The sequence below is a fragment of the Bufo bufo genome, chromosome 5 (genome assembly GCF_905171765.1).
Source record: "Bufo bufo chromosome 5, aBufBuf1.1, whole genome shotgun sequence".
Lineage (NCBI taxonomy): Eukaryota > Metazoa > Chordata > Amphibia > Anura > Bufonidae > Bufo > Bufo bufo.
Genome location: NC_053393.1, coordinates 131,063,749 through 131,079,038, shown reverse-complemented (window position 1 = coordinate 131,079,038; position 15,290 = coordinate 131,063,749). Strand labels below are relative to the sequence as shown.

Genomic DNA, 15,290 nt, shown 5'->3' with positions numbered 1-15,290 from the left:
AGGTAAGCACAAGCTGTCCTCTGTGGGAGGCGTATCGTCATCGTCCTGTGTTTCCCCCCAGCCACGCACCAGTGATGGGCCCGACCTGCTTTGGGTGCCACCCCGCTGTGAACATGCTTCATCCTCATCCTCCTCCACCTCCTCCTCATCCTCGTCCTCCTCGTCCTCCAGTAGTGGGCCCTGTCTGGCCACATTTGTACCTGGCCTCTGGTGTTGCAAAAAACCTCCCTCTGAGTCACTTCGAAGAGACTGGCCTGAAAGTGCTAAAAATGACCCCTCTTCCTCCTCTTCCTCCTGGGCCACCTCCTCTTCCATCATCGCCCTAAGTGTTTTCTCAAGGAGACATAGAAGTGGTATTGTAACGCTGATAACGGCGTCATCGCCACTGGCCATGTTGGTGGAGTACTCGAAACAGAGCAACAGGGCACACAGGTCTCGCATGGAGGCCCAGTCATTGGTGGTGAAGTGTGTCTGATCCGCAGTGCGACTGACCCGTGCGTGCTGCAGCTGAAACTCCACTATGGCCTGCTGCTGCTCGCACAGTCTGTCCAGCATATGCAAGGTGGAGTTCCACCTGGTGGGTACGTCGCATATGTGGCGGTGAGCGGGAAGGCCGAAGTTACGCTGTAGCGCAGACAGGCGAGCGGCGGCAGGGTGTGAACGCCGGAAGCGCGAACAGACGGCACGCACTTTATGCAGCAGCTCTGACATGTCGGGGTAGTTGCGAATGAACTTCTGCACCACCAAATTCAGCACATGCGCCAGGCAAGGGTTGTGCGTCAAACCGGCTAGTCCCAGAGCTGCAACGAGATTTCGCCCATTATCGCACACCACCAGGCCAGGCTTGAGGCTCACCGGCAGCAACCACTCGTCGGTCTGTTGCTCTATACCCCGCCACAACTCCTGTGCGGTGTGGGGCCTGTCCCCCAAACATATGAGTTTCAGAAAGGCCTGCTGACGTTTACCCCGTGCTGTGCTGAAGTTGGTGGTGAAGGTGTGTGGCTGACTGGATGAGCAGGTGGAGGTGGAAGAAGAGGAGGAGGAAGCTGAGTAGGAGGAGGAGGAGACAGGAGGCAAAGAATGTTGCCCTGCGATCCTTGGCGGCGGAAGGATGTGCGCCAAACAGCTCTCCGCCTGGGGCCCAGCCGCCACTACATTTACCCAGTGTGCAGTTAGGGAGATATAGCGTCCCTGGCCGTGCTTACTGGTCCACGTATCTGTGGTTAGGTGGACCTTGCCACAGATGGCGTTGCGCAGTGCACACTTGATTTTATCGGACACTTGGTTGTGCAGGGAAGGCACGGCTCTCTTGGAGAAGTAGTGCCGGCTGGGAACAACATACTGTGGGACAGCAAGCGACATGAGCTGTTTGAAGCTGTGTGTGTCCACCAGCCTAAATGACAGCATTTCATAGGCCAGTAGTTTAGAAATGCTGGCATTCAGGGCCAGGGATCGAGGGTGGCTAGGTGGGAATTTACGCTTTCTCTCAAATGTTTGTGAGATGGAGAGCTGAACGCTGCCGTGTGACATGGTTGAGATGCTTGGTGACGCAGGTGGTGGTGTTGGTGGTACATCCCATGTTTGCTGGGCGGCAGGTGCCAACGTTCCTCCAGAGGCAGAGGAAGAGGCTGAGGCGGCGGCAGCAGCAGCAGAAGAGGCCGAGGCGGCGGCAGCAGCAGAAGAGGCCGAGGCGGCAGCAGCAGAATAGGCAGCAGGGGGAGCCTGAGTGACTTCCTTGTTTTTAAGGTGTTTACTCCACTGCAGTTCATGCTTTGCATGCAGGTGCCTGGTCATGCAGGTTGTGATAAGGTTCAGAACGTTAATGCCTCGCTTCAGGCTCTGATGGCACAGCGTGCAAACCACTCGGGTCTTGTCGTCAGCACATTGTTTGAAGAAGTGCCATGCCAGGGAACTCCTTGAAGCTGCCTTTGGGGTGCTCGGTCCCAGATGGCGGCGGTCAGTAGCAGGCGGAGTCTCTTGGCGGCGGGTGTTCTGATTTTGCCCACTGTGACTGTATGTTTTTTAGCAGCCTTTAAACCCTGCAGCACATGCTAGGCTGAGTAGATGATGTACAGTTAGAGAGCCATGTGTTCTTCCTAAAATGGCTGCAAGACATGCTGTATTCCAGGTCACCCTGCTGCAATATCTTTGTAAATGATTTTCTCTTGTTCATTTTTCTGTATGCTTTGTTATATCCTGTAACATGTATGTGGGAATGTAATATAATGACTGCCTGTTATGATATAGGTGGGCTGGTGACCTGGCTGTATACCACATAGTGGCAGTGTTTCCCTGTTGTATTACAGGTATGTTGCTGTTATCTTCATATACTTGTTCAATGTAAAATCCACTATACGATCACTGTTTTATAATATATTTAGAGTGCAGACATTTACTGTGAAGGAGGTGGGCTGGTGACCTGGCTGTATACCACATAGTGGCAGTGTTTCCCTGTTGTATTACAGGCTCCAGCCAAGTGCACTCCACCTCAATAAAGCTTTAAACCACAGAAGACCTGAGTGTCGTCCCTTAGAGTCCACTTAGAGTTTATGCCTGGAGGAGCTGGTGACCGAATGAGTGTGAAAGCTGGAGGTGTCGCAGATGGTGCAAGGAAAAGAGGGTTACATTTGGTGCCGTGACTCGGATGTCATCATTCTGCTCAAAGTGACCAGTGAAGATACCTAAAGTCACCAGTGTGCGAGTTCTGAGGTGATTGTGCTACGGCGGAGCTGCTAGGCGGCAGATTGACCTTATTAGCGGTTTATATCCTCTCAGGAATAGAAGATGACTGGACGAGCCAGAGCCCGCGGAAGAGCACGTGCCAGGGGGCAGCCCAGCCAAGGACAGCCTGGAGAGGAGCAAGAGGCTCAAGAACCTAGACGCATTGAAAGACCCCAGCAGCCACCAGCCGAGCCTTTGCTTGTGGGAAGAGGGCACTAGAGAGGCCCGCCAGTAGTGGAGAGACCGCCGACTGATGTTCTGCAGCTTTCAGCTGGATTTCAGGACATATCCCTCGGAGAACGGGGTGGCCGCAGGCGTGACTTCCATGACCTTGGAGTGAACACCCGGCAGACCATTGAATAGAGATGTGAGGCCTGTGTTTTTTTGCGCTGTGTGACAGGTATAGGTTTAATCACAGAATCAGACTTCTATCTGCACGGTAGCGTGTGTCTTAGGTTTTTCTGAATGACACTATCAGTACCTTCAATGTAAGATATTCTTTTTGGGATAGATTTCAAGTAGGCCTCAAATACCAGAAACTAGTTATTTTGAGAATGGCAAATTTGGGAATGGTTTTTCAACCCAGAAAAAAAAGTGTGCTTTTACGGTCACTACAAATAACTTGACCAGCTAAAACAGTACAGATTTGGTTAAATAGAGATGTGAGGCCTGTTTTTTTTTGCGCTGTGTGACAGGTATAGGTTTAATCACAGAATCAGACTTCTATCAGCACGCTAGCGTGTGTCTTAGGTTTTTCTGAATGACACTATCAGTACCTTCAATGTAAGATATCCTTTTTGGGATAGATTTCAAGTAGGCCTCAAATACCAGAAACTAGTTATTTTGAGAATGGCAAATTTGGGAATGGTTTTTCAACCCAGAACAAAAAGTGTGCTTTAACGGTCACTACAAATAACTTGACCAGCTAAAACAGTACAGATTTGGTTAAATAGAGATGTGAGGCCTGTTTTTTTTTGCGCTGTGTGACAGGTATAGGTTTAATCACAGAATCAGACTTCTATCTGCACGGTAGCGTGTGTCTTAGGTTTTTCTGAATGACACTATCAGTACCTTCAATGTAAGATATCCTTTTTGGGATAGATTTCAAGTAGGCCTCAAATACCAGAAACTAGTTATTTTGAGAATGGCAAATTTGGGAATGGTTTTTCAACCCAGAAAAAAAAGTGTGCTTTTACGGTCACTACAAATAACTTGACCAGCTAAAACAGTACAGATTTGGTTAAATAGAGATGTGAGGCCTGTTTTTTTTTGCGCTGTGTGACAGGTATAGGTTTAATCACAGAATCAGACTTCTATCAGCACGCTAGCGTGTGTCTTAGGTTTTTCTGAATGACACTATCAGTACCTTCAATGTAAGATATTCTTTTTGGGATAGATTTCAAGTTGGCCTCAAATACCAGAAACTAGTTATTTTGAGAATGGCAAATTTGGGAATAGTTTTTCAACCCAGAAAAAAAAGTGTGCTTTTACGGTCACTACAAATAACTTGACCAGCTAAAACAGTACAGATTTGGTTAAATAGAGATGTGAGGCCTGTTTTTTTTTGCGCTGTGTGACAGGTATAGGTTTAATCACAGAATCAGACTTTTATCTGCACGGTAGCGTGTGTCTTAGGTTTTTCTGAATGACACTATCAGTACCTTCAATGTAAGATATCCTTTTTGGGATAGATTTCAAGTAGGCCTCAAATACCAGAAACTAGTTATTTTGAGAATGGCAAATTTGGGAATGGTTTTTCAACCCAGAACAAAAAGTGTGCTTTTACGGTCACTACAAATAACTTGACCAGCTAAAACAGTGCAGATTTGATTGAATAGAGATGTGAGACCTGTTTTTTTTTTGCGCTGTGTGACAGGTATAGGTTTAATCACAGAATCAGACTTCTATCAGCACGCTAGCGTGTGTCTTAGGTTTTTCTGAATGACACTATCAGTACCTTCAATGTAAGATATTCTTTTTGGGATAGATTTCAAGTAGGCCTCAAATACCAGAAACTAGTTATTTTGAGAATGGCAAATTTGGGAATGGTTTTTCAACCCAGAAAAAAAAGTGTGCTTTTACGGTCACTTTAAATAACTTGACCAGCTAAAACAGTACAGATTTGGTTAAATAGAGATGTGAGGCCTGTTTTTTTTGCGCTGTGTGACAGGTATAGGTTTAATCACAGAATCAGACTTCTATCTGCACGGTAGCGTGTGTCTTAGGTTTTTCTGAATGACACTATCAGCACCTTCAATGTAAGATATCCTTTTTGGGATAGATTTCAAGTAGGCCTCAAATACCAGAAACTAGTTATTTTGAGAATGGCAAATTTGGGAATAGTTTTTCAACCCAGAAAAAAAAGTGTGCTTTTACGGTCACTACAAATAACTTGACCAGCTAAAACAGTACAGATTTGGTTGAATAGAAATGTCAGGTCTATTTTTTAGGCGCTGGGTGACAGGCTCAACTTGCCCCTGATGTAATATATGGCCAAAAAATAACCACACTGTTGATGGTTAAATGCACTTGGGTGACACAGGCTCAGCCTGCACCAGATGTAGTTTATGGCCAAAAAATAATCAGACTGTTGATGGTTAAATGCACTTGGGTGACACAGGCTCAGCCTGCAGCTGATGTAGTATATGGCCAAAAAATAATCAGACTGTTGATGGTTAAATGCACTTGGGTGACACAGGCTCAGCCTGCACCAGATGTAGTTTATGGCCAAAAAATAATCAGACTGTTGATGGTTAAATGCACTTCGGTGACACAGGCTCAGCCTGCAGCTGATGTAGGATATAGCACATAATAACCACACTATTGATGGTTAAATACACTTGGTGATAGCTTGTGCTTGCGCACCACAAGTCACAAAATGGCCGCCGATCACCCCAGAAAAAAAGTGATCTAAAAACGCTCTGGGCAGCCTCAAAAAAGCGAGAAAGTCAATAATAGCACTTCAATGATCCACAGCTGCAGATCGATCACAGAATGAAGTCTTTTGGAGGAGTTAATCTGCCTAATCTCGCCCTAACGTCGCAGCTGCAACCTCTCCCTACACTGATCATAGCAGAGTGACGTGCGGCGCTACGTGACTCCACCTTAAATAGAGGCTGGGTCACATGCTGCACTGGCCAATCACAGCCATGCCAATAGTAGGCATGGCTGTGATGGCCTCTTGGGCCAAGTAGTATGACGCTTGTTGATTGGCAGTGCAAGGCGGTGTCACTCTGTTTTGCACCTCGTTTGCTTGCGCAGACGGAGTCACAGAGGGGAGAAACTGTTCCGTGTCCTTCATCAAGAAATCGAATCCTGGCTTTCTCTGCGACAATTCAAAATCGGAACTGTAACGGACCGTATCAGCAGACAAGGGGTTAAAATCCGTTTAGGCGATATGCCCCTTTTCTGAGAGACAGGCCCAGCTACTGCAGAACACCAATGTCCCGAACTGGATACAAAATAGCACTCCAAACTGGAACCTCACGAATAGCTGCTAGCAGACGAACAGGAATCAGCTTACACTCCTGGCAATCAGTCTCTAACAGCATACAGCGGATCCCCCCAATAACGAGACAAGGCTCCGTGTTGAGGGTCAAGCAGTGGTCTGAGGTGCTGGCACACCCAGCCTGGTTTTTATTACAGTTGTTTGCAAATACAGGTCCGCCGACAGGGAGGTATAAAACAACCAAGCCCATCTGGTGTACACGCCCCTAGGGGACCAGAATGAAGACTGTGACATAGGACAGATATGCAGCACTGTAGGATACACAGAGACAATACATCCCCACAATGCATCATGGTTTCCTCCTCTCTGCCCTGGAGACACCCGAGGCGTAATCCAATTATCTCTCAAGACAAAGAGAAATCACCAATACACATGTGGATATAACAGGACAGACATCACCATTTAAACACACAATGGGACAATGGCACAATAGAAACACACCCAGCATATTCCTCCCAAGCTGACAAGTTACACTTATTATAAATTGTTACAACTTTGTGAGTTTACATTGGCCATACATATAACTTACATCAATTTAAACAGTATAACTTGGGGACAAACCTATCCAAAATTCACTTGAATAGGTTCAGGGGTTTAAAAGTTAGTATGGGCCATAATCCTGAGGCAAGAGGCTGATAAACAGGCCTCTCCAAAACCCAGTGGCGAGGTTGGTTTCGCCACAGGAACCATGGTGACCAACAATGGGAAGAACATGGTGTCAGCACTGCGTCAAGGAGGGCTGAGCAATGCGCCCTGCATGGCACACATGTTCAATCTGGTTGTCAAGTGGTTTCTGAAGTCTTCCACCCATCTCCAAGACATCCTAAAAATGGCCAGGAAACCTTGCATGCAGCCACTAGTACACCGCAAAGCACACTCTCCTTGAGCTGCAGCGGCAGAACAGCATCCCCCAACATAGGCTGATTTGCGACGTTTCCACCCATTGAAATTCCACCCTCCATATGTTGGACCGCCTATACGAACAGAGAAAGGCCACAAATGATTTCTTGATGATCCAAGCGAACAGGAGTACTCCCCTGTGTAACTTCGATGTCAGCCAGTGGCAGCTCATGCGTGACACCTGCCGCTTGCTCAGGCCCTTTTAGGAGGCCATGTTATTTGTCAGTCGCCGGGATGAACAACGTCATTCCACTGCTTCATGTCCTGGAACAGATGCTGGTAATTCTGGCTGGTCAGGGGACTGGAGACATGGCGCCTAGATCTCACAGCCACATGAGCCATGTGGGGGCAGAACTGGAGGAGGAGGAGGACATTGGAGCACAAGCAATGTGTAGCAAAATGGGTGGTTTTTCTACACAGGTGACAGGAGATGAGGAGCAGGAGCAGCCAGAGGAGCTACAGGGTGATGAGGAAGATGAGGTAGAGGACCCAGACACACCATGGCAGTATGCAGTGGAGATGGAGGCAGGGAGTCCCTCCAAGTCACTTGCACAAATGGCCCGATGCATGCTCACTTGATTGCGTAGTGACAGCTGAATTGTCACCATTCGGCAGAGGGATGACTTCTGGCTCTCCACCTTGTTGGATCCTCGCTACTGGTCCAAAATGGGGGCTTTTTTTACACTCGCTGAGAGGGAGGACAAATTTACCAACTATAGAGACATCCTATGTAGTCAGTTGGCCGCTGCCTATGTGCGCCATTGTCCATCCTCTCACAGGTCTGACCGGGGGGCCCTCCACGCTCACGTTCCTCTGCCATGGCTAATGTGGCAGTGTGGGCTGGTAGGAGCAGTTCCAGCATCATCATCAGCAACTTGAGTCTAGAGTCGCTAATGAGCAGCTTTCTTCACCTGCCTAGTGAAGAAACTTCTCACCAGCAGCAGCAACTAGACCTGGAGCAGGACCTGAACCAGCAGGTGGTGGCATACTTGGACAGCACCATGCCACCCTACATTAAAGATCTGCTGGACTACTGGGCAGCCAAACTGGATTTTTGGCCGCAACTGGCAGAGTTTGCCCTGGAGAAGCTGTCCTGCCTAGCCAGTAGTATGGCATCAGAGTGTGTGTTTAGTGCGGCGGCCATGGTTACCCCAAGAAAAACTCGCCTGTCCACCCAAATTGTGGAGAGACTGACCTTTGTCAAGATGAATCAGGTAGGGATCAGCCAGGATTTCCACCCACCAATGCCTGATGCATCAGACTAGATCATCCATGGTGCCACACTAACACTTTGACAAAAGAGACCGGTTTATTTTGGCTACCTGCCTCAGCTACTATTCTGATGCTGCCACCCACCTGATGCCACACATCTAATGCCAAGTTCTCCTTCTTTCACCCACCATCTTCAGGTGGTACTGGTATTGCCACCCTCCTCCCCACTCTGTCACCGGGTCACTCTGTGGTCTCCAGATGCTGCTGCCACCTCCACACTCTGTCACCTTGCCACTCTGTGGTCTCCTGATGCTGCTGCCACATCCACACTATGTCACGTTGTGCTACCTCAACACAATGTCACCTTGCCACTTTGAGGCCTCCTGATGCTGCTACTGCCACCTCCACACTGTCATTGTGCCACCCTGTGGCCTCCTCCTGATGCTGCTGCCACCACCTCCACACTCTGTCATTGTGCCACTCTGTGGTTTCCTTATGTTGCTGCTTCCACCTCTACACTGTAATTGTGCCACCCTGTGGCCTCCTCCTCATGCTGATGCTGCCACCTCCACACTCAGTCATTGTGCCACTCTGTGGCCTCCTGGTGCTGCCACCACCTCCACACTGTCATTGTGCCACCCTGTGGCCTCCTTCTGGTGCTGCTGCTGCTGCCACCTCCACACTCTGACATTGTGCCACCCTGTGGCCTCCTCCTGATGCTGCTGCCACCTCCACACTCTCATTGTGCCATCCCGTGGCCTCCTCCTTATGCTGCTGCCGCCCCCTCCACATTCTGTCATTGTGCCACTCTGTGGCCTCCTGATGCTGCTGCTACCTCCACACTGTCATCATGCCACCCTTTGGCCTCCTCCGGATGCTGCTGCTGCTGCCACCTCCACACTGTTATTGGACCACTCTGTGGTCTCTTCATGCAGCTTCCACCTCACCACTATGTCATGCTGTTCCCACCCTCCCCACTTCATTACTAGGACACTATTTTGCCTTTCAGCCTGGCTGACATCATCATTTATTTGACCCTTCTTCTGATCTGAAAAAAAAAATAAACAAATAAAAAGGGGGTCAGTCAGCACATACCAAACCGCAGAAGCACATTGCTAAGGCAGGGAACAACATTGAAAGACAGAAACATGCAATGCGACAATAAACTGCAATATAGAGTACAAAATTGCATAATAATAACAAGTGCTACACTATAAGTGCGAGATACTTGGCAAATCGTTTTGTACAAAATTATTTGAGCCCGTCTGCCGAGCGTCAAGGCGATCTCTGTTAGACGGGTTCCTACGCTAAATTCTACCTGTTAGGCGCCATAACGGCTACCATACACTTCAGGGAGTGAGGTTCCACATACCTACGATAATTTTACCTGTCATGGCACCTAACAGGTAAAATTATCGTAGGTATGTGGAACCTCACTCCCTGAAGTGTATGGTAGCCGCTATGGCGCCTAACAGGTAGAATTTAGCGTAGGAACCCGTCTAACAGAGATCGCCTTGACGCTCGGCAGACGGGCTCAAATAATTTTGTACAAAACGATTTGCCAAGTATCTCGCACTTATAGTGTAGCACTTGTTATTATTATGCAATTTTGTACTCTATATTGCAGTTTATTGTCGCATTGCATGTTTCTGTCTTTCAATGTTGTTCCCTGCCTTAGCAATGTGCTTCTGCGGTTTGGTATGTGCTGACTGACCCCCTTTTTAGGTTTTTCTTTGCAGTTTGTACTGGAGGTGTGGCTGCCTCCTCAGTCATGCACTCCTAACCACCCTGTCTGCCCTATTGGCTGATTTTAATTAGTGTTAGTACATAGTCAGGCCTGCTCCCCTTCACTCACTGAAGCCATGGCACCAGGAGTGGGATAGTTTGTGGACTCTCACTGCAGTCCTTGGTAGCCATTTGGCGCCGGTGATGTCGTGGAGTGGACCTGCTGTGTAACCTACACTCCCTGAAGTGTATGGTAGCTGTCATGGCACCTAACAGGTAAAATTATCGTAGGTATGTGGAACCTCACTCCCTGAAGTGTATGGTAGCCGTTATGGCGCCTAACAGGTAGAATTTAGCATAGGAACCCGTCTAACAGAGATCGCCTTGACGCTCGGCAGACGGGCTCAAATAATTTTGTACAAAACGATTTGCCAAGTATCTCGCACTTATAGTGTAGCACTTGTTATTATTATGCAATTTTGTACTCTATATTGCAGTTTGTCGCATTGCATGTTTCTGTCTTTCAACCTTCTTCTGATCTGTCAGAAGGAAGGAAAAATGAGATGCACAACGGATCCTGTCTATGTAACAAGGCCTGCATGACATGGTCCCTATTTTGCATTAGAATTTCCTTATGATTTGGTAGCCAAAAGCAGGAGTGGGTACAAAACACAGAAGACATGCAAATATTCCATTCACGTGTCATCTCTGTTTTAGATCCACTCCCGTTTTTTGGGGGTTATTGTTCTGATGGATGAGAGGAAGGGTAAAATAATCTGTGATGTCAACACAAACTTACTGCTGACACCCTCCCCACTCTGTCGGGGAGGGGGCTCTACTTGTATAATCATTTAAAAGAACAGGTTTTGTAGACATCTATGTGGAATCAGCTGCTGATGGTGTAAAAGGAGTGCGCTTCTTCTTGACACTAACCTGTAAAGCTGAGTTCACACTTGAATTATTTGGTCAGTTTTGGCCCCGAAACTGCCCATATTAGTGGTGTGCAGTGATTCTAAGATCATCTGCATGTCATACTGACTCTCAGTATTGTTTCACTACCACAGCAGACTCCCTATGTGTGTTAATGCAAGGCACAGTGTTCTACACCACTATAAAGGTTCTCTGCAGCCAGGAAATGGCCGTTTTTTAACCCAGGCCAAATCCAATTTTTAGAAATTCGCTCATCTCTAGTTTTCAGGATATCATTTTTTTGAAGTTACTCTATGTATTGAACCCGCTGAATTGTAAAGCATTGCTGAATATGGTGGCACTATATAAATAAGATTATTATTATTCTCAGTCAGATCACTAGAGAGACCAACCTGTGGTTACTCAGTTACTGTATCACCGTCCTGAGGATACAGGGCAGAGTAAAAATGCTTATCTTAGTATTTTTGAGGAATATTTTCAGCCAAAGAGGAGTACAATGTAAGATGCTTTTTTTTCTCACCATAACTTTTTTATTTTTATGTTGAGGTTTGTATGAGGTTTTTTTTTTCAAGGGTTAATATGTATTTTTAGTGGATTGTTTTGGAGTGGTAATGAGAAACAAAGCAGTTCTGCCATTGTTTATTGCCCTTTAGAATTATGACTTTCACTGTAAGGCATAACTAGCGTGTTACTGTTATTCTATGGGTCAATATGATTATGGTGATATCAAATATGTATAGTTTTATGTGTTTTTCACTACTTTTGCACAGTAATAGCACGTCTCTTTATGTAGCCTTATTGCAAGAGTCAGAACTTATTCATTTTTGCACTGATGTAGCTGTTTGAGGATTTGTTTTCTGGGTTTGTTTTCTTTCATTGGTACCATTTGTTGGGGTACATGGGACTGATCATTGATTAAAATGTATTACTTTTATAATGCCCTGATGACAAGTTGTCTATTAAATGGCGGAGCCTGTGGCTCAGACTAATGGCCAGACAGTCATGTTAGACTCCCAACTGGTATGGCAACACATCAGCACACCATGATTGCATTTGAGGGCTCAGTTGTAGTCCCCCGACTGCGTAGATGCTGTGGTTGCTATAGATTGTGGCGACTAGAGAGTTAAGCGTCTGACATTGGAGTTATCTCCGATCCTGGCCATTACAGCAGGAACCCAGCTTCCATCAGTGCTGGGCTCCGGTGGTGAGGTGATCCAGAGTGCTCTATCAGTGCAGCCTGGGTGAGGCCTGTTCAGTTCACGCCTCCCATGCCAGGATTAATGGTACGGGCAGCAGGAACTGAACAGACTACACAGGCTGCGCTGATACAGAGCTCCAGGCCAAAAAAAAGTCTCATACGCATGAGACGTTTTGTAAAGCATAAAATTGATGCTTGTACGAGTGTCGCTGCTATATCTGAATTAAGATTAGTCTGATAAAAAAAACAGGCAAAATAGTTCACTTGCTCTTTAAATAGAATCTGATGAATTGCCATCATTTTGCAACCTTTTTGTGTTATCCAGGTCACAAATGTGGTAAGCACCTAGCCTAAGTTTATCTTGGTGTGATCCATTCACATTATTAGTAACAATATACACATTTTTTTGCAACATTTCCAAAAACCAAAATGAGTTGTATTTGGCATTGAAACTCAGCCCTATTCACTTCAATGGAGCTGCAGTACCAGACATAACCTGTGGACAGATATGGCGCTGCTTTTTAGCCATATTTTTGTAATCCTAGAAAACCTATTGTAAAATTAGCATTATTGACATTACTACTATATAGTATTTTTAATGTATCACATCCAATTCTTTTGGTTCCAGGAAAACTTTGGAATATACAAATAACCACAGCAAATGATTCCTTACTGAGCGATGAGATGAAAGTTAATGTAATTATTTATGGATCACATGGGAAAACAAATGACATTTTCCTACTGCAAAATTCTGACAGACGGTATTTCTTTCCTGGCTCTAAAGATGAGTTTTTGGTAAGTACATCTGCATGGAGTTTGTATGTTCTGCTGGTGTTTGCGTGGGTTTCCTCTGAGTTCTCCAGTTTCCTCCCTCACTCCAAAGACATATTGATGGGGAACTCAGATTGTGAGCCCCATTGGGGACAGTGTGGTGCCAATGTCTAAAGTTCTGCGGAATATGTCAGCGCTATATAAGTGCAATAAATAAATAAATAAAAATAAATAAGTACATAAAGATCAGAGAGCCAAACGATTGTGGCCCTTCAGTGGACCCAAGGTATACATGCATGACTATATTGACTTACAGCAAATGTCACTTTATGCTAATGAGTCTTTTTGTACTTTGAGAAAAAAATGTGGAGGGGAATGTATCAAAACGGGTTCAAAGGAAAAATGGAGTAGTTGCCCATCGCATCCAATTTAGTCAGACTTTTTGGAATCCATATAACTAGTGATGAGCGAAGTATTTAAAAATTTGATTCGGCTGCTTCGTCGAATTTTACAAAAAAATCTGCTTTGTGACGAATTACTTCATCATGAAGAGCATTTCTTTGTAAGTAGTGAGTGCAATGACAGGAAGCGGCGATTACACCCCTCAATGCCGTGTTCATACATGATTTCGACATCTGATATTAAGAACAGAGTGTAATATAAAAAAAGAAAAAGAAAAGAAAATAATAGTTACCTGATCCATTTGCTTGCGATGGACCGGCCACCTCCATCTTGCTTGAAGGTCTGTAGTGAAATCTCACGCAGCCTGAGATGACGTCATCATACATGACTGCACACAGGATTTTGGCCAAGATCTCCAAGCAAGATGGTGGTAGCAGACCTGTCGCGAGAAAATGGATCAGGTAAATGTTATTTTTTTCATTTTTTACAGTATTTTAGGTTAAATCAATTCGCTACCGAATTTTACCAATTCGCTTCCAAAATTTGGATTGAAGTCCACTTTGTGGACTTTGATTCGCTCATCACTACATATAACTAGGAATGAGCTAATCGACTTCGGATGAAACATAAAACTTCGGTCCAAGCGCTCGTTCCATACAGTATTAGAATCTATTGGCTCAGATGAGCCAAAGTTATTACTTCGCGAAGTCTCGTGTGACTTTGCGTAATAACTTCATAGATTCATTTTTAATGTAAAAAAACATTTCCCGAAATCGGGTTCGGTTCCAAGGTACCACTTGGAACCGAACCCGAGTTTGCAAAATGTTTTTTTACAGTAAAAATTTATCTATGAAGTTATTACGCAAAGTCACGCAAGACTTCATGAAGTAATACCTTCGACTCATCTGAGCCAAAACATTCTAATACTGTACGGAGCGCTCGCTCCGTACAGTATTAGAACAAAGTTTTATGCGAATCGACTTCGGATGTTCCATCCGAAGTTGATTTGCTCTTCCCTACATATAACCTTTACAACATATACAGTAAAATTAATACTTTATTTATGTTGATGAATTAAATTTTTGTTTTTTTTTCTGCATTTTTCCTATAAAAAGTTATAAAAAATATTAATTAAACCCTAAGAACAACTCATGTTGTGAAATACATAATGTCATATAGCTATGATGACACAAAATTAACAAAGTAGTTGGAATGAAACCAGTTACAGGAAATCCTCTATCTTTAGTAATACATCACAATTTGTTATTTTCTTACTGCTGCTCTGTTTTAAGATAATGGAGAGGACTCATGTGCGCATGCACAACAGTCCGTACAATGTATTTTAACACAGCTCTGGGGGCTGACAGTGGGGGAACAAGAGCCAGTAGAAATTGGGATGACAGATTCCCTTTAAAAATAAAAAAGGAATTCTTCTGATTATCTGACTCTCTCCCCTTAAGGCGGCATTCACACGACCGTGGTGTGTTGCGGACCCGCAAATTGCAGATCCGCAACACACCCGCCCGGCACCCCTATAGAAATGCCTATTCTTGTTCGCAAGCTGCGGACAAGAATAGGACATGTTCTATCTTTTGCGGAGCTGCGGACCGGAAGATCGGGGCCGCACTCCGCAAATGTGGATGCGGACAGCACACTGTGTGTTGTCCGCATCCATTCCGTCCTTATAGAAAATAAATGGGTCCGCACCCGTTCCGCAAAATTGCGGAACGGATGCGGACCCATTTGCGGTCGTGTGAATGTACCCTAAAGGGGTTGTCCATGGTCCTCAGTATAGGCCATATCTGATTGGCAAGGGTATGACATTCCCAATTGATCAGCTGTACTGCAGTAGATCCAACACCAGAAGTCAGCACTTGAACTACACAGCTCCGTCCATTATGTAGTGAAGTAGCCGGCTATTGC

General features: G+C 45.6%; 1 protein-coding gene across 1 annotated transcript in view; it reads left to right on the top strand.

Annotated features, from left to right (window-relative positions):
* The window catches only part of RP1 (RP1 axonemal microtubule associated), a 595,469-nt gene that overhangs the window by 360,947 nt on the left and 219,232 nt on the right, over positions 1 to 15,290 (top strand). Inside the window, exon 32 of the mRNA XM_040433131.1 lies at positions 12,823 to 12,989. Coding sequence (XP_040289065.1) covers positions 12,823 to 12,989 — 167 coding nt within the window. The remainder of the gene's footprint in view (positions 1 to 12,822; positions 12,990 to 15,290) is intronic.